A 27,435-nucleotide genomic window follows, 5' to 3' on the forward strand; every position below is an offset into this window, starting at 1 on the left:
AATGCACATTTTGTATTATATTAAGGGATATAATAACTTAACGTTTCTTTAATATCATGTTCATTCACTAAGGAGTTGGGTACAATTTCTATCTTTACAAATAAGTAACTTACAGAGAGACATTTTTTTCCTTTAGGTTTTCTTTAAGGCGGGTTTGCTTGGTCAACTAGAAGAGATGAGAGATGAACGTTTGGCCAAGATTATCACCATGCTGCAGGCTAGAAGCCGGGGAAGACTCATGAGGATTGAGTACCAGAAAATCATTGCAAGAAGGTACATGTCAAGTCTTTATCTAAAAGTTCTTTTGTAATCAATCAAATCTGTTAAAATGATTTATTTTCTAGTTACATTGAAGATAGCTTAAAGTCGTGAAAAAATACGGTATGTTTCTAATTGTTTTAAATAATGTTACTGCAGGGATGCCTTGTTAGTAATCCAATGGAACATAAGAGCCTTCAATGCCGTTAAGCACTGGTCATGGATGAAGTTATTCTTTAAGATTAAGCCTCTACTGAAATCAGCTCAAACTGAAAAAGAGATGGCCAACATGAAGGAGGAATTCCTGAAGTTGAAGGAAGCTTTAGAGAAATCTGAAGCCAAGAGGAAAGAGTTGGAAGAGAGACAGGTTACTCTGATCCAAGAGAAGAATGACCTGGGTCTTCAGCTCCAAGCAGTAAGTTACTAATAATTTGTGTTCAAAAACACCATTTTTCCGGCATAAATCTACATTATTTGCTGTGCCTCTATCACACTGCAGATTGCCAGACTCTGACAGTGTGCAATGTATCCACTGTCAAAATTCCCCTTTGTTGTCATCTGCACCTCTCAATTAAACATTGAATTAAGTAAAAAAATGTGCTAGTGGGAACATGACTGTCCATATGCAAATGGAATAATTGCATTCATGTGACGACCATTCAAGTAGGCAAACAAGAGAAATCATAATGGTGTGCATAGTACACACTGTCATGATTTGGGAATCTGCAGTGCAGTACAAGCAGTGTAGAAAATTTTGTTTAGTCTAAAGAACCCTTTAATTATCAAAACTTTGGTTCACTCATTTTGTTTTTCATATTTGTTGTCCATGTCAGTAAGGTGTAATGATTTGCATATTTCGACAAATAACTATGTGATTTTAATGATAGGAATATATTTATGGGTTAAATTACCTCTGTTTTTTACAGGAGCAAGACAATCTAGCAGATGCAGAAGAGCGTTGTGACCTTCTCATAAAAACCAAGATTCAGCTAGAGGCAAAAGTGAAAGAGTTAAATGAGAGACTGGAGGATGAGGAGGAAATGAATTCTGATATGACTTCCAAGAAGAGGAAGCTTGAAGATGAGTGTGCCGAGCTCAAAAAGGACATTGATGACCTAGAAATTACACTAGCCAAAGTAGAGAAGGAAAAACATGCAACAGAAAACAAGGCAAGATTATGATGAACCTCTTAAGACATACATAAAAGAAAAACTTAATTAGGTAACTGGTTTCTATTCACATCTGATCAGGTGAAGAACCTTGTTGAGGAGATGGCAGCTCTGGATGAAATTATTGCTAAGCTTACCAAAGAGAAGAAGGCTCTTCAGGAAGCTCATCAGCAAGCTCTAGATGACTTGCAAGGAGAAGAAGATAAAGTCAACACACTCACCAAGGCTAAAGCCAAGCTAGAACAACAAGTGGATGATGTAAGTGGCTTTAAGTAATATGTCAGCTGACACAACAACGTTGCTCAGAAACGTCATGTGCAATAATAAAACATCAATTTTTTTACCCATTTGTAGCTTGAAGGGTCTTTGGAGCAAGAGAAAAAACTGAGAATGGATCTAGAGCGTGCAAAGCGAAAGCTGGAGGGAGATCTAAAACTTACTCAGGAATCCGTAATGGATCTAGAGAATGATAAACAACAGTTGGAAGAGAAACTGAAAAAGTGAGCGGTACATTAAATTTTCAAAGATATAGAGTGCTCTCATATAGGAATCTTGTGGGTGTGTAAATTTGGGTATTAAGTCCTCCTTCTTGCATCTAGTTAAAAAGAAGATGTTACTATTCCTATTTTGGTTCTCCCACTGAGAGCACTCTATATCTTTTTTTCTACTGGCTAACACGGTACAAAATCACTTTTTTTTTGTTTAATTAAATGTTCAGAGACATCACAAATGGTATAACCAGTGTACAAGAATTACAGCTTAGCTGACTAAATCTTTTATTCGTTGAGAATACCCATTAAACTTTAACTATTATGTGCTGTAAATGGTTAAAATAAGGCTATGTTTACACCATGTTCACTCCCAAGACCTTAAATTGTTTCCAGCAAATATGCCTATGTTATCTACAGCCTACAATAGGACCTATTGGTGGTATGCCTCAATATACATTTATTGGGCTGCTGAAAAGTGTTGTCAACTAGAATTTCAAATACAGAATGTTAGTAAAAAATCCATAGTCATGATAGATGAAGGGTTGTCCGAGACCTTTACATTGATGGCCTATCCTTCAGAAATATCATCGATATCTGATCACCTTGTGCCATCACTGATCAGCTGTTCCAGGTACTGGCCAGAAGTGCAAAGCTGCACAGCACAGATCTATCAATTGTATAGTGGCCACTGCCAGGTACTGTAGATCTATCCCCATTTAGAATCATTAGCACTTCCATCCATCACCAGCATGGGGACAACTGATCAGCGGGGTGCCAGGTGTCACACCCCTACCGATCAGATATTAATGATCTATCATATGGCTGTGTCATAAACAGAAAAAGTCCTGGCCAACCCCTTTATTGAACTATACCATCACTGCTCTTCCCATACGTCCACTGTAATACACTGGCATATCAATCTAAAATGTGGCTTGCTTTTGTTAAGTGATATATTGAATACTTTGAAGCTTTTGTTGGAAGTAAATCTGTAGTTGACTTACTGGTTTTGTTCTATAGGAAAGATTTTGAGATAAGTCAGCTAAATTCCAGGATTGAAGATGAGCAAATGATGTGTGCGCAGTTACAGAAGAAAATCAAAGAGCTTCAGGTAATTTCTTTTTACTTTTCTGATTTTATCTATTATTAAAGGTGCGCTTACCACTTATAATGAGATTTTGCTACAGGACATTATCAACAGAAAGTGGGGACGCATTTGATTCTCTTTTTAGATGCATGCAATCACATCAATTATTATTTTCAAAGGCACGAATTGAAGAACTTGAAGAAGAATTGGAAGCAGAGAGAGCTACCCGAGCAAAGGTAGAGAAACAGCGATCTGAGGTAGCCAAGGAGCTCGAGGAATTAAGCGAGCGTCTTGAAGAAGCTGGTGGAGCCACGTCTGTTCAAATTGAGATGAACAAGAAGAGGGAAGCTGAATTTTTAAAGTTACGCAGGGATCTGGAAGAAGCTACGCTTCACCATGAAGCCACTGCTGCTGGTCTGAGGAAGAAGCATGCAGATACTGTGGCTGAACTTGGGGAACAGATTGACAGCCTGCAAAGAGTTAAGCAGAAATTGGAGAAGGAGAAAAGTGAGATGAAGATGGAACTAGATGACTTGTCTTCAAACATTGAACAACTTATGAAAAACAAGGTTAGAGATTTTTTGGGATTTATACCGATCAGATGTAAAACTTAGAAATGATTTTCCAAATTTGATGAAGACATTTACACATTTTAGAACATTGTTTTCAAATTATAGGGGAATGCAGAAAAGTTGTGCCGGACATTTGAGGACCAACTAAGTGAAGCAAAATGCAAAGTAGATGAACTTCAACGACAATTAGCCGATATGTCCTTGCACAGAGCAAGGCTACAGACAGAGAATGGTAGGAAAATAATTAGTAAATCCATTGTATTATTGTTTAACAAATTATTTTACATTATAGTATCTATACATGCACCCAAAATATATAGTATCTATACATGCACCCAAAAAGGTGTTATTTTATTTGTAATAAAGAAAAAACAGTATTGACTCATGAACAAGTAAAATAATCCAAAAATATTAAAAAAGTAGAATAAAATATGTTTTTTTTAAAAAAAATAAAACACTGATACCATTTTCGCATATTTCAAAAGAATTGTCCGTGATTTGATTATGGAGTTGAAGTTGATATTTCTTGAAAAAAAAGAAACCCTGCTTTTTTGTTTTATTCCTGATCTTATGAGAACTCAAAAATTATTTCATACATATCTGAAAGCTAACAGTTCTTCTGTCCATCTTGCTTGTTAGGAGAATTAACTCGCCTTCTGGAGGAAAAGGAGTCTCTTGTCAACCAGCTGAGCAGAGGCAAGGCTTCATTCACCCAGAGCATTGAAGAGCTGAAAAGGCAACTAGAAGAGGAGACAAAGGTAAGGATATAATGTGGACTTACTGGTCCATACTAATGAAACATACATTGTTAGTTTTCAGAAAAAAACATTTCTATAACAAAAGCTTGCTTCTCTTTTTAGTCAAAAAATGCATTAGCACATGCGCTGCAAGCATCCCGCCATGACTGTGATCTTATGCGTGAGCAATATGAAGAGGAACAGGAGGCCAAAGCAGAGTTGCAAAGGTCTCTATCAAAGGCAAATGCGGAGGTAGCTCAGTGGAGAAACAAGTATGAAACTGATGCCATTCAGAGGACAGAAGAGCTGGAAGATGCCAAGTATGTTTTAATTAATTCTCATTTGTGTTAACTTCATTCAAAAGTTTATGTACATAAATATTTTAATGACTCAACTTCAGGAAGAAGCTGGCAGCACGGCTTCAAGATGCTGAGGAAGCCATAGAAGCTGCAAATGCCAAGTGTTCATCATTGGAAAAAACAAAGCATCGTCTCCAGACTGAAATTGAAGACTTAGTTATTGACTTGGAAAGAGCAAACTCTGCTGCTGCAGCATTAGACAAGAAGCAAAGAAACTTCGACCGGATCCTGACAGAATGGAAGCAGAAATATGAGGAAACCCAAGCTGAGCTGGAGGCATCACAGAAGGAGTCCCGCAGCCTAAGCACAGAACTGTTCAAGCTGAAGAACGCTTATGAAGAATCTCTAGACAATCTTGAGACAATGAAACGAGAGAACAAAAATCTGCAAGGCAAGTGAACAAAAAAATAAGGACATTTTTAAAGATGTAAACATATCACAGATAGAGCCGAGAGACCTATGGCACACAGCTGAGAAAATTTACTACTAGCTACTTATCGTTCTTAGAGTGGCCACAACATTGGAAATGTAGTATTACCATTTACAGTACGTAAGCTCTGTACTCTGGCTCGTAGAGAGGCCCTAAACTAACCCGTCTATGCCTTGTTTAGTAGGTAATGACAGGGCACGAGACAACCGCTTTAAACAGATCTGTCCTTTGCAGTTCCCCAAAAATGTTGTGATGTTTAGAGTTTACCATATTCACTAATAATAAACTCTTGTAATAAATATTTCTTTTTCTGTTCCAGAGGAAATTGCTGATCTCACCGATCAAATCAGTTCCAGTAGCAAAACAATTCATGAACTTGAAAAGGTGAAGAAAGCTTTAGAAAGTGAGAAAGGCGATATTCAAGCAGCTCTTGAAGAGGCTGAGGTGAGTGTGAATACAAGAATAAACTTCGATCTTGGTTGGCACAATTACTTTATTATGTGTTAGAATATGCTTTTATTTTGGTTTCTGTTAATATAACTCTACAGGGAGCTCTGGAACACGAAGAGAGTAAGACTTTGCGCATTCAACTTGAGTTGTCTCAGATTAAAGCTGATGTGGATAGGAAACTGGCAGAAAAAGATGAAGAAATTGAAAATCTCAGGTGAGACTCTCTACTGTAGGCAGCTTGTACCACTGATTTCACTATGAATTAAGACTATTTACCTATTGAAAACATTATACACTGCTTAAAAAATAAAGGGAACACTTAAACAACAGAATATGACTCCAAGTAAATCAAACTTCTGTGAAATCAAACTGCCCACTTAGGAAGCAACACTGTTTGACAATCAATTTCACATGCTGTTGTGCAAATGGAATAGACAACAGATGGAAATTATTGGCAATTTTCAAGACACTTAATAAAGGAGTAGTTCTGCCGGTGGGGACCACAGACCACATCTCAGTATCAATGCTTTCTGACTGATGTTTTGGTCACTTTTGAATGCTGGTTGTGCTTTCACACTCGAGATAGCATGAGACGGACTCTACAACCCACACAAGTGGCTCAGGTAGTGCAGCTCATCCAGGATGGCACATCAATGCGAGCTGTGGCAAGGTTTGCTGTGTCTGTCAGCGTAGTGTCCAGAGGCTGGAGGCGCTACCAGGAGACAGGCCAGTACACAAGGAGATGTGGAGGGGGCTGTAGGAGGGCAACAACCCAGCAGCAGGACCGCTACCTCAGGCTTTGTACAAGGAGGAACAGGAAGAGCACTGCCAAAGCCCTGCAAAATGACCTCCAGCAGGCCACAAATGTGCATGTGTCTGCACAGTTAGAAACCGACTCCATGAGGATGATCTGAGTGCCCAATGTCCACAGATGGGGGTTGTGCTCACAGCCCAACACCGTGCAGGATGCTTGGGATTTGCCACAGAACACCAGGATTGGCAAATTTGCCACTGGCGCCCCGTGTTCTTCACAGATGAAAGCAGGATCACACTGAGCACATGTGACAGATGTGACAGAGTCTGGAGACGCCATGGAGAGCGATGTGCTGCCTGCAACATCTTTCAGCATGACCGGTTTGGCAGTGGGTCAGTAATGGTCTGGAGTGGCATTTCTTTGAAGGGCCGCACAACCCTCCATGTGCTCGCCAGAGGTAGCCTGACTGCTATTAGGTACCGAGATGAGATCATCAGACCCCTTGAGACCATATGCTGGTGTGGTTGGCCCTGGGTTCCTCCTAATGCAGGACAATGCCAGACCTCATATGGCTGGAGTGTGTCAGCAGTTCCTGCAAGATGAAGGCATTGAAGCTATGGACTGGCCCGCCCGTTCCCCAGACCTGAATCATATTGAACACATCTGGGACATCATATCTTGCACCATCCACCAATGTCACGTTGCACCACAGACTGTCCAGGAGTTAGCAGATGCATTATTCCAGGTCTGGGAGGAGATCCCTTAGGAGACCATCTGCCGCCTCATCAGGAGCATGCCCAGGCATTGTAAAGAGGTCATACAGACACATGGAGGCAACACACACACAACTGAACATCATTTCCTTGTCTTGAAGCATTTCCACTGAAGTTGGGTCAGCCTGTAATTTGATTTTCCACTTTGATTTCGAGTATCATTCCAAATCCAGACCTCCATGGGATATTCATTTTGATTTACATTGATCATTTATAGGTTTTATTGTTCTCAACACATTCCACTATGTAATGAATAAAGATTTACAACTGAAATATTTCATTCAGTGATATCTAGGATGTGGTACTTTAGTGTTCCCTTTATTTTTTTGAGCAGTGTATTATTCAATTTTGGGTAATGGGGGACAGCAACAAAATTTTAAGAGAACAAAAAAACAAACACACCATCTGTCTGTTCCTGAAATTAGTCCCCAGACTCCCATTACCTTTATTTTTCTTTTTTAACTCAACTTCAGGCACCCTTGTGGTTTCTTATTTACATAATGAATTTACTTGTTGTTTATAGACTACATTTCTCAATAGGTAGAGTTGTATGTGTTTCACACCTCACACACTCCCATCCTCAATGCCCACCTACTCCACCTAAAAAGCACCATCTAGAGACTCCTCTACACTCTCAAGACAGATAAATCACTGCAGACAGTTTCTCCTTCCCAGCATTCCTCCAACTTACTAGTATGTGCTGTTTGGACAATCTCCAACACTCAGTAATGCTACAGATTAAGACAGGACACCACATTGGCTCAGTGTACTACAGGGGAGCAATGAGTCATATAATGTAGTCATTTATTGTACTGTTATCTGGCACTCCCAGCACAATGCCATCTGGCTAGTCACACAAGATGATACAATTACTTGTTCTATGTGGAGCTCGTAATATACTTTCCCTCTGAAAATGAAAGAAATTCACTGGCCATGCCCATCATGACATGACATCACCATTCAGAGAACACTGCAGAGCTGCTGGCTAAGCCTTTGAAAGTGCAGATTGGAAATCTATGTAAGGAGCTGGAGGTAACATCACCAAGTCTGACAGCTAAGGAACATCACATAGATTAAGAAGTTTCTTTATTTCTGATAACCTTTACAATACTTTACTAATCTTTGTGTCTGGAAAAGTAAAGCAAATTATCAGGTCGGGATGTTGTTGATAAAAGTGCATCCTTAGGTAGAGTCAGGGGATCAAGCCAGTGGATAACGCAGATATCCCCCCATTCTTACCAAATTGTCCTGAAAAGCATTCCTTTGCCTCCAATCATCAGGACAATTACGGAATTGACTGGCACTTGATAGACAATGCTACGGCAGCTTTCCCTAGTAGGCCGGTCATTGGAAATATGAACGTATAGTATATAATATACAGTCAATGTATAGTATATATACCTCCGATTCAAAAGCATGAATATATACATATATAAAAAAATAGCTGCCACCATCAATCATTTATACAGGCCGATTGGACACCCGTTACATGTATACAGTACAGTATATACAATTACATAAAATATAAAAGGCATAACAAAAGAAAAGTACTAAACCTGTGTCACTGAAATGGTGCAGATCTTAACGAAGGGATGCATTCCTTTGGAAAATGGTACAGAACCATAGTTGTGTTTCTGGGACTGACAATGATTATAATTCTAAATCTGTGTTTATCAAACAAAAGTCACTCCCTCATACCTCTCCTGGATGACCTCAGATTTTGGGCTGGTCAGTGGAATGCGGAAAGTCCCCAAAAATTATGGGATCCCTGATTCATAGGATATCTCCCACCTGGAGGTCCCAGGCAGGAGATATTAATGCAACATTTCCTATCATGATATTAGCTTTACATAGAGAGGAAAGATGGCATATATATCATTATCTTTATTACGCACAAGTTTAGAAAACATTAAATGCACTTTAACAAACTATTTGCTTGCTTCCATGTAGACGTAATCACCAGCGTGCTATGGAATCCATGCAGGCAAGTCTGGATGCAGAGGCTAAAGCCAGGAATGAGGCCATTCGACTGAAAAAGAAAATGGAAGGGGATCTGAATGAAATGGAGATCCAGCTCAATCATGCCAATCGCCAGGCTGCAGAGTCCCTGAAAATGGTCCGACATTTGCAGTCACAGATAAAGGTCAGTCATTTATAATTTACTATATTCATTAACTGCTTTTCAATTATTGACTACAGCCTCGTTAGCTGCTATTTACATATCAGAAGTCTGAAAACTAATCCAATATATAAATATCTAATATTTGTATTTTCTTCCCAGGATCTGCAAATTGAGCTGGACGACACCCTACGGCATAACGATGACTTAAAAGAACAATCTGCAGCTCTTGAGAGACGTAATAATCTGCTGCTGGCTGAAGTAGAGGAATTGCGTGCAGCACTGGAGCAGGCTGAGAGGGGAAGGAAACTGGCAGAGCAAGAGCTACTGGAGGCCACCGAGAGGGTCAACCTTCTGCATTCACAGGTGGGATAAATAATGCAGAGGAGGTAACCCGCGAATGACAGTTGGAAACTGCTGTTACAATATTGGTTCTTTTTACCCAATTTGTGACTTAATTTTTGCATTTTGACACGGCAGTATTTGTATCAGTATTTGTAAACCAAGATAAGAAGTGGTTTCAAAACACAGAAGAGTTCTTCAACTGTATTTTCATTATACTTTTTCCCGGTAATGTTCACATCCTGTATTTACAGTCAACAAAAACTATCACAAATTTTTTTTTTTTACATTTTTTGTAGATATAGGCTACAAATGCTTCCGTGCTTACAGCACAATCATTGACCAAGAAGAAACACACAAGAATTGTCATAAATCCAAGTTTTTATGCTAAAAATAAACAAAAAATGTGAAAGTAACATTGTAATTTCCTACTAGAATACTGGCCTAATTAATCAGAAGAAGAAGTTGGATGCAGATATCTCACAGTTGACCACTGAAGTTGAAGAAGCTGTCCAGGAATGCCGGAATGCTGAAGAGAAAGCCAAGAAAGCCATCACTGATGTAAGAATCATCCCTCTCTTGGTAATAGTATCTTATATTATGGAAACATATTTTGGATAAGCAATGACCAGTCTGTCGTGTCTCAGGTTGGTAAAGATCAGGACCACTGTTTTTCTCAACATTTGGTCTGGCAAGGGATAGCAAGTGTAGATGTACGTAAACATGAATGTTCTCACTCTCTATATGCCACTCGCACAGGCAGCTATGATGGCAGAAGAGCTGAAGAAAGAGCAAGACACCAGTGCACACCTTGAGAGGATGAAGAAAAATATGGAGCAAACCATCAAAGATCTTCAAATGCGCCTAGATGAAGCTGAGCAAATTGCTTTGAAAGGAGGGAAGAAACAGGTTCAAAAACTTGAAGCAAAGGTGAGTGTCTTGTTAATAGACATAATAATATAATAATAATCTTTATTTATATAGCGCCAACATATTCCGCAGCGCTTTACAGTTTAACAGCTTCAAACACAACAGTCATAAGTAACAATGTTAACAATACAATAATTAAAGCAACAAGACGACCCTGCTCGTGAGAGCTTACAATCTACAATAAGGTGGGGGAAATACAAAGTACAGGTGTGTATTTACAATGATGTATTTACAATGATGGTCCAGCCATCTTCAGGGAGTGAGGGATAGATGGGGATAGTGAATGAGCTACACACACACACAAAATAACTGATTAGGGAACATGATAGGCCGCTCTGAACAAATGTGTTTTGAGGGAGCGCCTAAAACTATGCAAATTGTGGATGGTCCTAATTTCTTGGGGTAGAGCATTCCAGAGGATTGGCGCAGGACGGGAGAAGTCTTGTAGTCGGGAGTGGGACATGTTTTGACTTAATTTTTACATAGCTGTCTTAGGGTTCACATGTTGCAACTGTCTGCAGGAAACATCTGCAAGACATGTAAGTTTTATGTATAGCAAATCCAAAAATGTTTTATTTAACCAATTATATATATATATATATTTTTTTTACATGAAGAGGGACTAAGTCTACAATTTACGGGTTTGGTGAATTAAAACAATCCTTCACACCTCCTAAAACCTTGCATAGTATAATTTGCAAAAAAATGTACTGCATTTGTACCAAACCTTAAAAGGAAATGTGTCATCAGAAAATCATCGCACCCATTGTTTAATTCTAAATTTCTGTTTTAAAAATATTTAAAAAAGACCTTTTAGGATTTGTTTTTACAAAATAATAATTGATTTACAATTAAAAGTTAGAAACTTTGCAATGTGCATACTGGCCACTGGGGTTATTTTAGACTAAGCTACTATCACACTAGCGTCGTGCACTGCATGTCGCTACGCGTCGTTTTGTAGAAAAAACGCATCCTGCAAAAGTGCTTGCAGGATGCGTTTTTTTCTCCATTGACTTGTATTAGCGTCGCATTGCGACGCTTTGCCACACGTCGCAACCGTCGTGCGACGGTTGCGCCGTGTTGTGGCGGACCGTCAGGTGCCAAAAAGTTACATGTAACGTTTTTTGCTGCCGACGGTCCGCCATTTCCGCCCCCACCTCACAATGGGGCAGCGGATGCGCTGGAAAAATGCATCCGCTGCCCCCGTTGTGCGGCGCATTCACTGCTAGCATCGGTACGTCGGCACAATGCACTGCGACGGGCCGAGTACAACGCTAGTGTGAAAGTAGCCTAACTTCCTATTTTAGGAAATCAAAATTTTCTTTGGCAACAATTTTGGGGTGAAATAATGTTTGCTGTTTGTTTTTAATTAAAAACAATCTGCAGTATTCAGCAGCGGCCACCAAGCAATATCCAGGTCTGCCGTGTTCTGCCTCAAACATCGCTTATAAGTGGCTGCTGCCAGAGCACATTTCAGTTAATCTGTGGGGATGTCAGACCCCCACAGATCTCCTTTCTATGGATAGGTTAGCAATCCTTAAATTCCACAAAATCCAGTTAAAGGTCAGTAAAAAAGAAAAACAATAAATGGAAAACTGGCTTTGTTGGTGTTCTGCATCTAATTTTCTATTACAGAGTTATATTACACAAAAGACAAGGCTGAAATATGAAACCTTATGTGGAGGAAATACAGCTGTTGTGAGATTTGTAATTCTCCACAATTGATACATGCTATATACCTGGATCTTAAAAAGATGACATGGGGATCCTTCTTGCTTATAAAAAAAAACACCCAAAAAGTGTTTACTTACCAAGGTAGACGCCTCTACTTTCCCCATTCTTGAAGAGTGGTCCTCAAAGACTGATTTAGTACATATTCACTCTTGCGGCCTGAATACTCCATTGTATGCAACGCTACGCCTACAAATTGTTTACCGTATTTTTTCTTCTTACGTCTCTCTACAATATGCAAAGTTCACATTCATAGAAGATAACCTGGACATAAAGTAACAATATGTCTTACTTATGTTGGTGCCAACAGGTGAGAGAGCTGGAAGGAGAACTTGAGATTGAGCAAAAGAAGAATGCGGAAACTCAAAAAGGAATAAGAAAATATGAGAGGAGAATTAAAGAACTCACCTACCAGGTAAATCGTCCACGTTCTAGCATTGGTAAAATATGTTGTCCTGAATAATAATCTATTGAAATATTATGCTTATGTGAAATAACAAGACTGGTTCAGTGCATGAAAACACACAATCACCCGCACTGTAAGTGCCTAGAAACAATGTATAATAAAATAAATGCAATAGCAGAATACGCATTTATATATTTTTTCAGTGACATTGTGTGTTATTTCTAACAGACTGAAGAGGATCGGAAAAACCTGGCCAGAATGCAGGACCTGATAGATAAACTGCAAATGAAAGTCAAGAGCTATAAACGACAATCTGAGGAGGCTGTAAGTATCCATAATGTGCATAGACGTGTTAAGCAAATGGCACAAAACAATCTAGCATATTTAAGTTGTGTAATAATTTATCAATCCCCGTCATTCTAAGTAATGTACAATCTTCTCTCGACTTGCTGCAGGAGACACAAGCCAACTCCAACCTACAAAAGTACAGGAAGGTCCAACATGAACTGGATGATGCTGAAGAACGTGCAGATGTAGCTGAGGGACAAGTCAACAAGCTGCGAGCTCGAACAAGAGAAGCAGCTTCCTCCAAGGTAATCAATTTTTTTGGTGCATGTTTGTCTCATAGATAATTGTGCATCCCACTTCTGTAATACTTACTGCACTTCCAGAAATTGCAATTGATGTTTGAGATGTCAACTAGACAGAAAATTACTACACCTTTGTTGCCTCTGTAGGGCTTGTGGACCCTGCTGCTGACGGTGATTAAGGACCTAAGGCCGGGATCTCACTTGCCACTGCAATGTGAGAAACTCGCGCAAGTCTCTTGCCTCAATACCCGGTAGAGCCACCGGCACTCAGGACTGGAGTGTGCAGCTACATTTATTTCCATGCAGCTTAACACTCCGGCGGTCGGAACCACCGGCGGCAGTGCCGGGTATTGAGGCGAGAGTTTCTCGCATTGCATTCGCAAGTGGGACACCCAACTAAGTCTGTGCTCAGTTGATATCTTTATACATTTAATTCTAAGCTTTTTCTTGTAGCTGGTCTTTACCGGGAGTCAAACCCAGGACCTCTAGTATGGAAGGCAGAAACACTAAAGGTACCTTCACACTCAGCGACGCTGCAGCGATACTGACAACGATGTCGATCGCTGCGTCGCTGTTTGGTCGCTGGAGAGCTGTCACACAGACAGCTCTCCAGCGATCAACGATCCCGAAGTCCCCAGGTAACCCGGGTAACCAGGGCCGCGCTTAGTAACCCGATGTTTACCCTGGTTACCAGCGTAAAAGTAAAAAAAAAAACATTACATACTTACCTACCGCTGTCTGTCCCCGGCGATCTACTTCTCTGCACTCCTCCTGCACTGACTGTGGGCACAGCGGCCGGAAAGCAGAGCGGTGACGTCACCGCTCTGCTTTCCGGCTGACCGACGCTCACAGCCAGTGCAGGAGGAGTGCAGAGAAGCAGAGCGCCGGGGACAGACAGCAGTAGCTAAGTATGTAGTGTTTTTTTTTTTATTTTTACGCTGGTAACCAGGGTAAACATCGGGTTACTAAGCGCGGCCCTGGTTACCAGTGAAGACATCGCTGGATCGGTGTCACACACGCCGATCCAGCGATGTCTGCAGGGAGTCCAGCGACGAAATAAAGTTCTGGACTTTCCTCAGCGACCAACGATCTCCCAGCAGGGGCCTGATCGTTGGTCGCTGTCACACATAACGATTTCCTTAACGATATCGTTGCTACGTCTCAAAAAGCAACGATATCGTTAACGATATCGTTATGTGTGAAGGTACCTCAACAGTGAGCCACAGGCTGCTTGTTAGGTATAAGAATTTTCTCTGCCTAAAAAGTGAAATCGTATTTTCCTTCAGAGCTATACAGTGGCTTGCAAAAGTATCCATCACCATTGGCATTATTCGTGTTTTGCTACCTCACAAGCTGGAATTTCACGTTTGTTTTTTTTTTGAGGCTTTGCATCAGTTCATGTAAAGAACATGTCTAAAACTGTGCATAACTAGTTTTATTTTCGTGACATAAACAACAAATAGGAGAAAATAACTGAAAACTTCAGTGTGCATAACTATTCACCCCCTAAAGTCAGTACTTTGTAGAGCCTCCTTTTGCAGCAATTTCAGCTGCAAATTGCTTTGGATAAGTCTCTATGAACTTTCCACTTCTGGACACTGGGATTTTAATCCATTCCTCAAGGCAAAACTGCTCTAGCTCCTTCAAATTAGATGGTTTCCTCTGGTGAACAGCAATCTTCAAGTCTGACAACAGATTCTCAATTGGATTAAGGTCTGGGCTTTGACTAGGGCACGCCAAAACATTTGCATATTTTCCCTTAATCCACTTGAGTGTTGCTTTAGAACAGTGTTCCCAAACTCCAGTCCTCAAGAGCCACCAACAGGTCATGTTTTCAGGATTTCCTTAGTATTGCATAGGTGATAATTGCATGACCTGCAAAGGCAGTATTTCCATCATCTGTGCAATACTAAGGAAATCCTGAAAACATGACCTGTTGGTGGCTCTTGAGGACCAGATTTGGGGAACACTGCTCTAGAACTATTTTATGGGTCATTGTCTTGTTGGAAGGTGAAAGTCTGTCCCAGTCTCAAATCACTGAGACCGAAACAGGTTGTGCTTAAGAATATCCCTGTATTTTGCACCATCCATCTTCTTCTTGACTTGGATTATTTTCCCTGCCCACTCTTCCATAAGGCCACCTCTATGGATTATACAGTTTATTGTGGTCATGTGGACAGATATTCTAGTCTCTGCAGCTCCTACAGGGTTACCTTTGGTCTTAGTGCTGCCTCTCTGTTTAATGCTCTCCTTTCCCTTTCTGAGAGTTTCCTGGGGCGGCCATCTCTTGACAGGTTTGGTGTGGTACCAATGTTCTTTCCATTTGATGGTGCTTCGGGGGATCATTAGGGATTGAGATTTTATTGTTTTATATATATAACCCAACCCTCACTTGTACTTCTCAACAACTTTGTCCCCGACTTGTTGGGAGATTTCCCTGGTCTTCATGGTGTTGTTTGGTTAATGATGCCTCTTGTTTAATGCCATTTGGCCTTTCAGAAAAGGTTTGTATATACTGACAGACCATGTGACACGTAGATTGCACACAGGTGATCTTCCTGTCACTAAGCATGTGACTTAAGAAGGTAAATACTTGCACCAGAAATTTTTAAGAGCTTCATAGCAAACACGGGTGAATACATATGCACGGGCTAATTTTCAGTTATTTGACCCCATAAATTCAATGTATGCCTTTATTTTTCTCCCTTCACCAACAGACTATTTAGCACTGATGCATCATACACAAATATAATTACAACTTGTTTAAATAACTTTGCTAAGTAACAAAATAAGTAAAACGCCAAAGGGGTGAATACTTTCACAAGTCACTGTACATCTCTGTAGACCAGTTGATAAGAAAATAAAAAAACTGAAAATTACAAGCCTTTTTTTTCCAGGTGGATTCCTGGTGGAATCCTCTTGAAGATGTTGCTGTGTGCATATTCCCCAATATGAAAACAGTGAATCCACGATCTAGTACTGTGCATGCCTAAATCACGACTGCACCAATCATAAAAGTAATCAAACTGATAAAGACTAAGCACCCACTTCATCAAGCAGATTTCACCAGAAATGTGGCGCAATAATGTACTGCTTGAGATGTCTCAAAATTTGGGATTTTGGATGTTTTTATGCTAGCGCCAACAACTTTTTGAAAATTGGATGGGGTATGACCAAGAAACTTACCATAACGTACAACAGAAATGTACAGCAGTCACTGGCTGGCATACATATCTGGAAGAGGCACATGATCGTTCAAAGAGGCGAATGCTTCTTAATGAATTAGGCCGGTGTCGCACTCAGCGTATAAAAATACGGTCCATATTTTGCGGCCGTAATACGCCAGAAAAGTAAAAAAATGGTTATCCGTAAGTACTCCGTAGGCAGGGTGTGTCAGCATATTTTGCACATGGCATCCTCCGTATGTAATCCGTATGGCATCCGTACTGCGATATTTTCTCGCAGGCTTGCAAAACCGACATACGGACATACAATGGATCCATGTGCTCAAAAAATCATAAAAAACATATATACTGTATATACATATATATATTAATATTTCATACAGTGCTAGATAGCATAAAAGCCGGTAATTCAATTGCCGGCTTTTGCGATCTCCTTCCTAAACACGACATGATATGAGACATGGTTTACATACAGTAAACCATCTCATATCCATTTTTTATTTTTGCATATTCCACACTACTAATGTTAGTAGTGTGTATGTGCAAAATGTAGGCTCTGTAGCTATTTAATTAAAGGGTTAAATCGCGGAAAAAAATTTGCGTGGGCTCCCGCACAATTTTCTCCGCCAGAATGGTAAAGCCAGTGACTGAGGGCAGATATTAATAGCCTGGACAGGGTCCATGGTTATTGGCCCCCCCCCCTGGTTAAAAAGATCTGCCCCCAGCCACCCCAGAAAAGGCACATCTGGAAGATGCGCCTGTTCTGGCACTTGGCCACTCTCTTCCCATTCCCGTGTAGCGGTGGGATATGGGGTAATGAAGGGTTAATGTCACCTTGCTATTGTAAGGTGACATTAAGCCAGATTAATAATGGAGAGGCGTCAATTATGACACCTCTCCATTATTAATCCAATTGTCTGAAATGGTTAAAAAAAAAAAAACACACACACACACACACACACATTATTACAAAGTCTTTTAATGAAATAAATAGACAGGTTGTTGGAATATTTTATTATTCTGGTAATCCACCTGAAGACCCTCGTCCTGTAACAAAGTTAAAATAAAAAAACAATATCCCATACCTTCCGTCGTTCTGTAACGTCCCACGATGTAAATAAATCCATCTGAAGGGGTTAACTTTTTTTACAAGCAGAAGCTCTGCTAATCTGGCTTAATGTCACCTTACAATAGCAAGGTGGCATTAACCCTTCATTACCCCATATCCCACCACTACAGGGGAGTGGGAAGAGAGTGGCCAAGTGCCAGAATAGGCGCATCTTCCAGATGTGCCTTTTCTGGGGTGGCTGGGGGCAGATGTTTTTAGCCGGGGGGGGCAATAACCATGGACCCTCTCTAGGCTATTAATATCTGCCCTCAGTCACTGGCTTTACCATTCTGGCGAAGAAAATTGCGCGGGAGCCCAAGCCAATTTTTTCCGCGATTTAACCCCTTAATTCAATAGCTACAGAGCCCACATTTTGCACATACACACTACTAACATTAATAGTGTGGAATATGCAAAAAAATAAAGGGATATGAGATGGTTTACTGTATGTAAACCATGTCTCATATCATGTCGGGTTTGGGAAGGAGATAGCAAAACCTGGCAATTGAATTACCGGCTTTTAAGCCATCTAGTGCTGTATGAAAATATATATATATACATATATATATATATATATATATATATATATATACACACACATACACACCCATATACTATGTGTAGACATTTATCTTAGCTATTCTATTGTAACCGGTCAGTGTGATTTTACTGTACACCGCACTGAATTGCCGGCTTTTCTATAGAACACTGCTGCGTATTTCTCGCAAGTCACACTGCTGGTCCATGTGTAATCCGTATTATTCTGGCCCCCATAGACTTTCTTTGGCGTATTTTTTGCGCAATACGGTGACAAACGCAGCATGCTGCGATTTTCTACGTCCATAGAAGACCGTATAATACGGATCAGTAAAATACGGCTGATAGGAGCTGGGGCATAGAGAAGCATTGTACCGTATGCAATCCGTATTTTCAGCACCTCTCTTAAGTCCGTAAAACACGGTAGTACGACGCCGGCCTTAGACTTAATGATTTACTCAGTGCTCCCCTTCATTAAGGCTAGCATGCAAAATATCAGTCAATGAATTGGGCCAAAAGTTTTGGTTAAACCTTGACTGAACACTCTGGGAAAAACGGACATACCGGGGCTGATTTATTAAAAAGTCAAAATTTTAGATTGTGCAAACAGACTACACAGTCTTAAAATGCCTCAGATTTATCAAAGTGGCTCATGCTGGATGATAAATATGCCACACCTTTAGATTGTCTAATCTAGGTTGATACCATTTATTATTCGATTTATAAATTACACCAAGTTGTGATTTTGATCACCACTGTTCCCGATGACCCACACCCCCTTGTAGGAGTATGTGAAAAACATGTCTGTTGTGTTAGCCAGTTGAAAAAAAGATTGCACTCAGTGGGAAAAACAAAATAATCTTGTAATTATAATACCTTATAATGAAGAACAAAAAATAAAATAAATGATGTTACAAAGCAAGTTTTCAAGACTTTTTATAGGTTTCTTCCTATAGGCATGGTTTAATAAAGTTTCTGAAGAAACACAAATATATGCACAAAAAAACAACAGCGGCATGGAATAATAAATGGATATTTAAATAAACAAACTGAGCTCATAGAATAAATCCTTAATTGGATTAGATTAGTGGTGTGAAGGTTTTATATTCCCAATATCCAAGTAACATCAGGGGCCTGAGGTCCTCATTGTCTCTGGTGCAGATTCCTCAGATTCTGCATTACCGTATATACTCGAGTATAAGCCGACCCCCTAATTTTGCCACAAAAAAAACTGGGAAAACTTAAATGACTCGAGTATAAGCCTAAGGTGGGAAATGCAGCAGCTACTGGTAAATTTCAAAAATAAAAATAGATACCAATAAAAGTAAAATTGAGAAATCGGTAGGTTACGTGTTTTTGAATATCCATATTGAATCAGGAGCCCCATATAATGCTACATACAGTTCATTATGGCCCCATAAGATGCTCCATATTAAAATATGCCCCATATAATGCTCCATATACAAATGTGCCCCATATAATGCTCCATGCAGTTCATTATGGCCCCATAGACGCTCCATATACAAATATGCCCCATATAATGCTCCATACAGTTCATTATGGCCCCATAGACACTCTAAGTAACAATGTGCCACATATAATGCTGCTGCAATAAAAGACATACTCACCTCTCGACGCTGCTCCTCAGCGTCCCGTCTCTCCGCACTGACTGTTCAGGCAGAGGGCGGCGCGCATACTAATACGTCATCGCACCTTCTGACCTGAACAGTTACTGCAGAGGATGCGGAAGACGGAGCGGCGCCGACGCTGGAACAAGGGACAGGTGAATATTTAATACTCACCGGCTCCCGGCGCGGTCCCTGGCAGCTTCTCCCGGACAGACGGTCTCCGGCGCCCGCAGCTTCTTCCTGCATTGAGAGGTCACTGGTACCGCTCATTACAGTAATGAATATGCGGCTCCACCCCTATGGGAGTGGAGTCCATATTCATTGCTTTAATGAGCGGTACCACGTGACCGCTGAACAGAGGAAAAAGGTGTCGGCGACCATGGGACACGCAGGGACCGCGTCAGAAGCAGGTGAGTATGTGACAGTTGTCGCTCCCCTCACCCGCTGACCCCCCCCCACCGACCATGACTCGAGTATAAGCCGAGAGGGGCACTTTCAGCCCATTTTTATGGGCTGAAAATCTCGGTTTATACTCGAGTATATAAGGCAAGTCGTAAATCCTCCAGACAAATTTAGGCCTGTGTGGAGGGAATAAAAGACTGTAATAAGATTGTATTCCCAAACACTTCGATGTTCTTGTGTTTTAAAGTTTCCTTTTAATATGACAACTTTCATACTATTTGTGTGTGTCCTGGACCACAGAAATGTTGACCATGGGTAATTTTTTTATCTGTAATTGTGTGGCGATGAGACCTCATCCTTGCTCTGTTTCTGGCACAGAATTAAGTAAACCACATTGGAAGAGGAAAATGTGAATGTCCCGAGAAACTTATTCTTGCTGTGTGTTTCTGTATCCTTGTCTTTGGTCTCTACAAGAGTGCAGATTTTGCAACTGTTCACATTGCAAGGATAAGCTCCTCTCAGTGTATCCGAGGGCACTGAACTTCGGGTCATGAGGTTTCTCAAATTTGGAGCTTGCCTGTAGCACAACAAGGGAGGGTTTTAAATATTTGTTTGGGCCGGTCATCCTTGTGTAGGATGTGGTGCATGCAGTTTTTTAGCAGTTTTTCTCAGTACCTCAAGCTGTGGTTTGTAGGTCACCACAAGAGGTACACAATTATTTCCCTCTTTTTCTCCGTATTGAAGTAATGGACTTTTCGGGATCCTTCTGGCTCTAATAATCTGACTATCAATGGAGGTGGGGTGGAGCCTTGATTTAAAAATCTTTTTTTTTTTTTTTTTTTAAGTGTTCATCCCTGTCCGTTGGGCTGGAACAGATACTATTATATCTAAGGGACTGGCTGTAGACAAGGAACTTTTGAATGCGTTTCGGGTGGAAACTGTCCCATCTGAAGTATGTAGGACGGTCAAGTGGTTTCCGATACACTGATGACTGGATTGAACCATTTTTAATTTTTATGATGGTATCCAGAAAGCTGATTTCCGTTTGAGTGGTCCAATGTTAAATTTATGGTGGGATGAAGTTTATTGAATTCGTCACGGACTTCACCTGCCAAATGTTTCTTGAAGCTTATGGAATCCCTTCCAAGTCTAACACTCCTAACACTCACCAGAATTATCCTCACACAACTTTCTTTTTCGGCAAGGAGCTATATCTACAACACACCAGAACGGCTATGGGAAATATTTTCATGGCTAAACTGGAAAATTACTTTTTATCACCCTGCTCCATCAAACCTTCGGTCTATTTCCATTACATCGATGACATCCTAATAACCTAGACTGAGTCTGAACAAAACTCCATAACAAATTCAATCCATTTCATCCCACCATAAATTTAACATTGGCACATTCAAAAACAGAAATAAACTTTCAGGATATCACCATTAAAATTCAAAATGGTTCAATCCAGACATTGGTGTACTGGAAAACAATTGATCGTCCTACATACCTCAGATGCGACAGCTTCTACCCGAAACATTAAAACGTCCATCGTCTACAGCCATGCCTTAGATAAAATTGGACCTGTTTCAGTCCGATGGATAGGGATGAACACTTAACTCATGTTAAAATGACATTTTTAAACCAAGGCTACCACCCACCTCCATTGATGATAAGACCATTAGAGCCACAAGGATCCCAATAAGTCACTTCAATACGGAGAAAAAGAGGAAAATAAATAGTGTACCTCTTGTGGTGACCTACAACCCACAGCTTGTGCTGAGAAAAACTGCTAAAAAAACTTCAACACATCCTACATCCTGGTAGAAGGTTTAAACAGTAAAATATCGATATTTGCAGATGATACAAAACTATGTAAAGCAGTTAATACAAGAGAAGATAGTATTCTGCTACAGATGGATCTGGATAAGTTGGAAACTTGGGCTGAAAGGTGGCAGATGAGGTTTAACAATGATAAATGTAAGGTTATACACATGGGAAGAAGGAATCAATATCACCATTACACACTGAACGGGAAACCACTGGGTAAATCTGACAGGGAGAAGGACTTGGGGATCCTAGTTAATGATAAACTTACCTGGAGCAGCCAGTGCCAGGCAGCAGCTGCCAAGGCAAACAGGATCATGGGGTGCATTAAAAGAGGTCTGGATACACATGATGAGAGCATTATACTGCCTCTGTACAAATCCCTAGTTAGACCGCACATGGAGTACTGTGTCCAGTTTTGGGCACCGGTGCTCAGGAAGGATATAATGGAACTAGAGAGAGTACAAAGGAGGGCAACAAAATTAATAAAGGGGATGGGAGAACTACAATACCCAGATAGATTAGCGAAATTAGGATTATTTAGTCTAGAAAAAAGACGACTGAGGGGCGATCTAATAACCATGTATAAGTATATAAGGGGACAATACAAATATCTCGCTGAGGATCTGTTTATACCAAGGAAGGTGACGGGCACAAGAGGGCATTCTCTGCGTCTGGAGGAGAGAAGGTTTTTCCACCAACATAGAAGAGGATTCTTTACTGTTAGGGCGGTAAGAATCTGGAATTGCTTGCCTGAGGAGGTGGTGATGGCGAACTCAGTCGAGGGGTTCAAGAGAGGCCTGGATGTCTTCCTGGAGCAGAACAATATTGTATCATACAATTATTAGGTTCTGTAGAAGGACGTAGATCTGGGGATTTATTATGATGGAATATAGGCTGAACTGGATGGACAAATGTCTTTTTTCGGCCTTACTAACTATGTTACTATGTTACATAAGGATAAGGATGACCGTATTCAAAGACCCACCCTTGTTGTGCTACAGGCAACCTCCAAATTTAAGAAACATCAAGACCTGAAGTTCAGTGCCCTCAGATACACCAAGAGGAACTTACCCTTGCAATGTGACGAGCTTTAAAACCTGCACTCATGTAGAGACGAAAGACAGGACACAGATTCCCAACACACAGCAGGACTATAAGATTCCTGAGACATTCACATGTTCCTCTTCCAATGTGGTGTACTTAATTCTGTGCACTATATGTCCTATTGGGGGTGTCTGTTCAGAGAAGAGGGACCAGAATGATGACCGGTCTGCAAACCATATCCTATGAGGAACGGTTACAGGATTTGGGAATGCTTAGCTTGCAAAAAAGAAGTTAGAGGAGACAATAGCTGTCTACAAATATCTCAAGGGTTGTGACAATGTAGAAGGATCATCTTTATTCTCATTTGCACAGGGAAAGACTAGAAGTAATGGGATGAAACTGAATGGGAGGAGACAGATTAGATATTAGAAAAAATTTTTTGTCAGTGCAGGTGATCAATGAATGGAACAGGCTGCCACGAGAGGTGGCGAGTTCCCCTTAAATGGAAGTCTTCAAACAGAGGCTGGACAGACAGCTGTCTGGGATGATTTAGTGAATCCTGCTTTGAGCAGGGGGGTGACCAGATGATCCAAGAGGTCCCTTCCATCTCTACCATTCTATGATTCTATGTGGGAGAAACAGGACAGAAACGGAGAGCAAGGATGAGGTCTCATCGCCACGCGATAACACATAAAAAAGTCCATTTACCGGTGACCAAACATTTCTGTGGTTCAGGACACAACAAACAGTATGAAAGTTGTCATATTAAAAAGCAACTTTAAAACACAAAAGAATTGAAGGGTTTGGGAATTACAAACTTATTAGTCTTTTATTCTTTCCACACAGGACTAAAGCTGTCAGGAGATTTTATGACTTACTAGAGAATCTGAGGAATCTGCTCCAGAGACAGTGAGGACACCAGGCCTCTGATCTTACTTGGATATTGGGAATATAAAACTTTTACATTTCATCTAATCCAATTAAGGATTTATTCTATGAGCCTAGCTTGCTTATTTAAATGTCCATGTATTATGCCATCCCTGTTTTTGTGCATATATTGTGTTTCTTCAGAAACATGTGTAAACATGCATAAATGTGGTGCAAGGTATGAAATTATCCCAGATTTCTGACGTGAGGAGCTCAGTAAATTTGCTTAGGAAAGGGCTTCAGGGAGCAGATCATGGCACAGGGATTTAAAGAACAAAGAGAGAATCCCTCAGGACTACATTAGGATAACACATCATCTCAGTTATGCCCAGAGTGTTGAAATGCACATTATGGTCTCCAGTCTAAGTCAACGGCAGCTAAAAGTTTTATTTTTGTAAGATCTTACTGTTAATATTGGGAAAATGATGAACAGTGTAACTTAAGGCATCTAAGCATAATCAGAGCGACAAAACTGTATATCCACGGTGCTAAGTGAAACATTTTTCTCTTCCCACGGCAGCATGAAGAATGAACAGATAAGACTCTACAATGGCTTCCCGAACAGCTGCAACAGCTGTGCCTGATCCTCAAAGTCTCTGATCACACCCCACACCCCTTGTCAACCAATAAAATCTACTGAGGCAAAAAAGACCGGCATCTGTTATTGTATCGAATATGGTCACCAAACTACTCCCGAAACAAGTGAGATAGATGACGGGTATCCCTGTATATCGTACCAGTTTTACCATTAAAGGCGTTAAGAAAATCTTACTTATTTTCCCTATGATGTTCATATTGATTTTAACTTATGGTGCTGGTTTGTCTTTGTGACTAGGTGCCATAGTATTTGGATCTATAAGACATTGATCGCATTTGCATTAACATATAAAATGACAATAACAAAAATGACGACATAGCCAGATAAACATTTAAATTAGAAGCATCTCTTTATTTACACCGGTTCTAAGTCACAATTAATCTCTCTATATATATATTTATATATCAAACAAATATACCTGGGGTCTGGAAATGAAACGTAAACTTAAAGGGGTTGACCACTACTAGGACAACCCCTTCTTAAACCAAATGTTCGGCCCCGATAAAATAATGCCTATACTCACCTCTCATGCTGGCGCCGTTCCCGCGGTGTCGGCACTTGCTCTCCCCAGAGCTGTGGAGCGGTGTTGTGACATGTGACGCCGGGCCCAATCAGCGCTGGCGTCACTGTTTGCCTTCGTACGAACTGAACATGAAGAGGAAGGCGGGGATCAGCTGCAGCCCGGACTTCCTCTTCAGTTTGTCTGGAGGCGGAGACAGTGACGCCAGCGCTGACTGGGCGCCAGCATCACGAGTCATTCCAACGCACCAAAGCTCCGGGACCGCAAGTGCTGACACTGCGGGAACGTCGCCAGCACGGGAGGTGAGTGTAGGCGTTATTGCTGCATCAAGGCTGAACATTTCGTTTAAGACGGGGTTGTCCTAGTAGTGGACAGCTTCTTTAAGGACGAAGTGGTGAAATGGAAATGTGCGGACCCTTGGCAGATAGACAGAATGTTTATAAAACATTAATATAAGTCATCCTAAGGGCGTCTCACACACACACACAGCTCAATAGAAAACTGCAAGGTTCACCAATTATTACACAGTAACTGACAGCCAATGTTTGCCATTGTAGGAACGTAAAACATCAATATCAATTGCCATTGTGCAGTACCTGGGATGATCTCAGGTTTGTTGCCAATTACTAAGAATTTGTAAAACTGATTAGATTGACGGATGGGAACATTGTTTCTGGGCATATAATGACATAATACTTTACGGGAGGTTAAGCTCGGTTGACATCTGTTTTGGAAGCTTTGTTCACGTCTGTGTTAGAGGCTTTGTTGGGAGCCGGCGTAAATTTCACCAAACACACCAGAAAAAATCAGGATAGCAAAATGATTCTCTCCATGACGAAAATTCACCTTATATTTAATAGGACCTCTTGGGTGCCTGGCTCTACTGTTAATTTTCATTATTCTGCTAGTACAACAAAAGCAAGACAATGGAATAAACAGACGCAGAGGTGAACCCAGCCTTAGTAAGTATGTGGACATAAATTAGGGGAACTAAAAATTAAATTGAAAGGTTTCAAGATTTTCAACACACTGGAGATTAAAAATGTGTAACAAAGGATTCCTTTAAACAGTCATAGTTATATGTCTCCATGGCTATTAGTTTTCAACACTAGGACTTTCAATAGTAGGAGAAAATTACTGGAGGAAGAGGACTGGAATTAGAGTAACAATGACTTCAGATATAACTGTATCAAGCAATCCTTAGGTGACAGTATATAAAAAACACAAAAAAATAACCCTGCGTGATAATTAGCGGACCTCAGGAATACATTACAGTGTACAATCAGATCACGTAATGACTGGTTATAAATAACTTATAGCAGGAAAACGTAGAGATCCCCAGCTCTACACTTTGCACTGCAATATACCAAGTGATAAAAGCCCACTCTGTGTTAAAATCAAGATCTTTTAGCAAGTCATAGAATGTGTCACATAAGCTTTTTGCTAAAAAAAGAAAAAAAAAAGTAGTTAAAAATGATAGTCACAAAACAATTATGTTAAAAAAAAATCTGAGCGTCAATATCACTGGTCCCGAATGTTTACACAGTAGGATATTTCTTGCTTCTTTGCAAAGCGTCACCATAAATGAAAGGCAAAGAAATGTGGTGGTCGTGGGGAAATAGATGGAAATTTAAGGGAAACCATTACAATTTCATTAAAGACCTGACAAGCAGAACTTCCAAATAAGTTAAAGATGTTGCAGTAAACGGAGCCATGGTCGCCCTATATTACTTACGTTTTTGCTGTATAGAGAGTGAAATATGATGTAACAACCAGCGCTGTCAGCTAGATATTTAATCGGAGTATAAATAAGGTTATGGAGGCAATGACTGGAAGGTTTCGCTGTTTTCTGTATATCTAAATTATTGCTGAGTTCCCACAGTATGCTTCTTGATAGACCAGTGGGAATGGGAAGACGAGCCGCCAGAAAGGTAGGGGGGGGAAGGTGTCCTTGATGGCTAGTGTCAAAATGTTTAAAAATGAAAAAAATAAATTGATGACATTTATCATTATGTAAGAACAGAAGTAGTAAGAGGAAGATCTAACCTTTAGTCCAAAAGAAATAAAACCAAACCAAATGGTAAATTGATGATGTCCCTGAATGTATTGCACAGACTTAATATATCCTGGAGAGTGGCATCAATGATTACCGCTGGGCACATCGTCTCCGGGCTGTAATAAACCCAGAATTGCTGAACGCACAAAGCTGCTGGATTCCTGAAGTATCTGTCCATACAGTACGTTCCCAGCTTTGGTTAGTCCTCCAGAAATTCTTTGTCCACATCCATATATGCCTCGTCTATGTAGCTTACTATGGCACATGGCGATGTCCTGTCTGGAGTTAACAATACAGATACAGTCTCTTTCCAGTAGCTGAAGTTGATACAGGAACTCTGAAAGATAAAACAGAAGATAGATATCTATATATAATCGTGTAAGGGGCACTTCCGTCTGTTTGTCT

General features: G+C 40.5%; 2 protein-coding genes across 3 annotated transcripts in view; one reads left to right on the forward strand and one right to left on the reverse strand.

Moving 5' to 3' along the window:
* Window positions 1-24,627, forward strand: part of MYH7B (myosin heavy chain 7B) — a 53,467-nt gene extending 28,840 nt beyond the window's left edge. The window contains exons 23-43 of one of the 2 annotated variants that reach the window (XM_069752134.1): window positions 137-273; window positions 418-673; window positions 1,185-1,427; window positions 1,509-1,685; window positions 1,782-1,927; window positions 2,936-3,026; window positions 3,182-3,571; window positions 3,680-3,806; window positions 4,214-4,332; window positions 4,435-4,631; window positions 4,712-5,061; window positions 5,420-5,544; window positions 5,649-5,764; window positions 9,028-9,220; window positions 9,359-9,562; window positions 9,974-10,099; window positions 10,298-10,468; window positions 12,510-12,614; window positions 12,834-12,929; window positions 13,061-13,198; window positions 24,377-24,627. In XM_069752134.1, the coding sequence (XP_069608235.1) occupies window positions 137-273; window positions 418-673; window positions 1,185-1,427; window positions 1,509-1,685; window positions 1,782-1,927; window positions 2,936-3,026; window positions 3,182-3,571; window positions 3,680-3,806; window positions 4,214-4,332; window positions 4,435-4,631; window positions 4,712-5,061; window positions 5,420-5,544; window positions 5,649-5,764; window positions 9,028-9,220; window positions 9,359-9,562; window positions 9,974-10,099; window positions 10,298-10,468; window positions 12,510-12,614; window positions 12,834-12,929; window positions 13,061-13,198; window positions 24,377-24,388 (3,519 nt within the window). In that variant the 3' untranslated portion in view covers window positions 24,389-24,627. Of the gene's footprint in view, window positions 1-136; window positions 274-417; window positions 674-1,184; window positions 1,428-1,508; window positions 1,686-1,781; window positions 1,928-2,935; window positions 3,027-3,181; window positions 3,572-3,679; window positions 3,807-4,213; window positions 4,333-4,434; window positions 4,632-4,711; window positions 5,062-5,419; window positions 5,545-5,648; window positions 5,765-9,027; window positions 9,221-9,358; window positions 9,563-9,973; window positions 10,100-10,297; window positions 10,469-12,509; window positions 12,615-12,833; window positions 12,930-13,060; window positions 13,199-13,648; window positions 13,706-24,376 lie in introns of those variants that run through there. The other variant, XM_069752133.1, reaches the window with a different exon arrangement.
* Window positions 24,628-24,780: 153 nt separating this feature from the next.
* TRPC4AP (transient receptor potential cation channel subfamily C member 4 associated protein) overlaps window positions 24,781-27,435 on the reverse strand; it is a 54,432-nt gene continuing 51,777 nt past the window's right edge. Inside the window, exon 19 of the mRNA XM_069752135.1 lies at window positions 24,781-27,367. Within this exon, the coding sequence (XP_069608236.1) occupies window positions 27,230-27,367 (138 nt within the window). The 3' untranslated portion in view covers window positions 24,781-27,229. The remainder of the gene's footprint in view (window positions 27,368-27,435) is intronic.

This window comes from Ranitomeya imitator, chromosome 2 (genome assembly GCF_032444005.1).
Source record: "Ranitomeya imitator isolate aRanImi1 chromosome 2, aRanImi1.pri, whole genome shotgun sequence".
Classification (NCBI taxonomy): domain Eukaryota; kingdom Metazoa; phylum Chordata; class Amphibia; order Anura; family Dendrobatidae; genus Ranitomeya; species Ranitomeya imitator.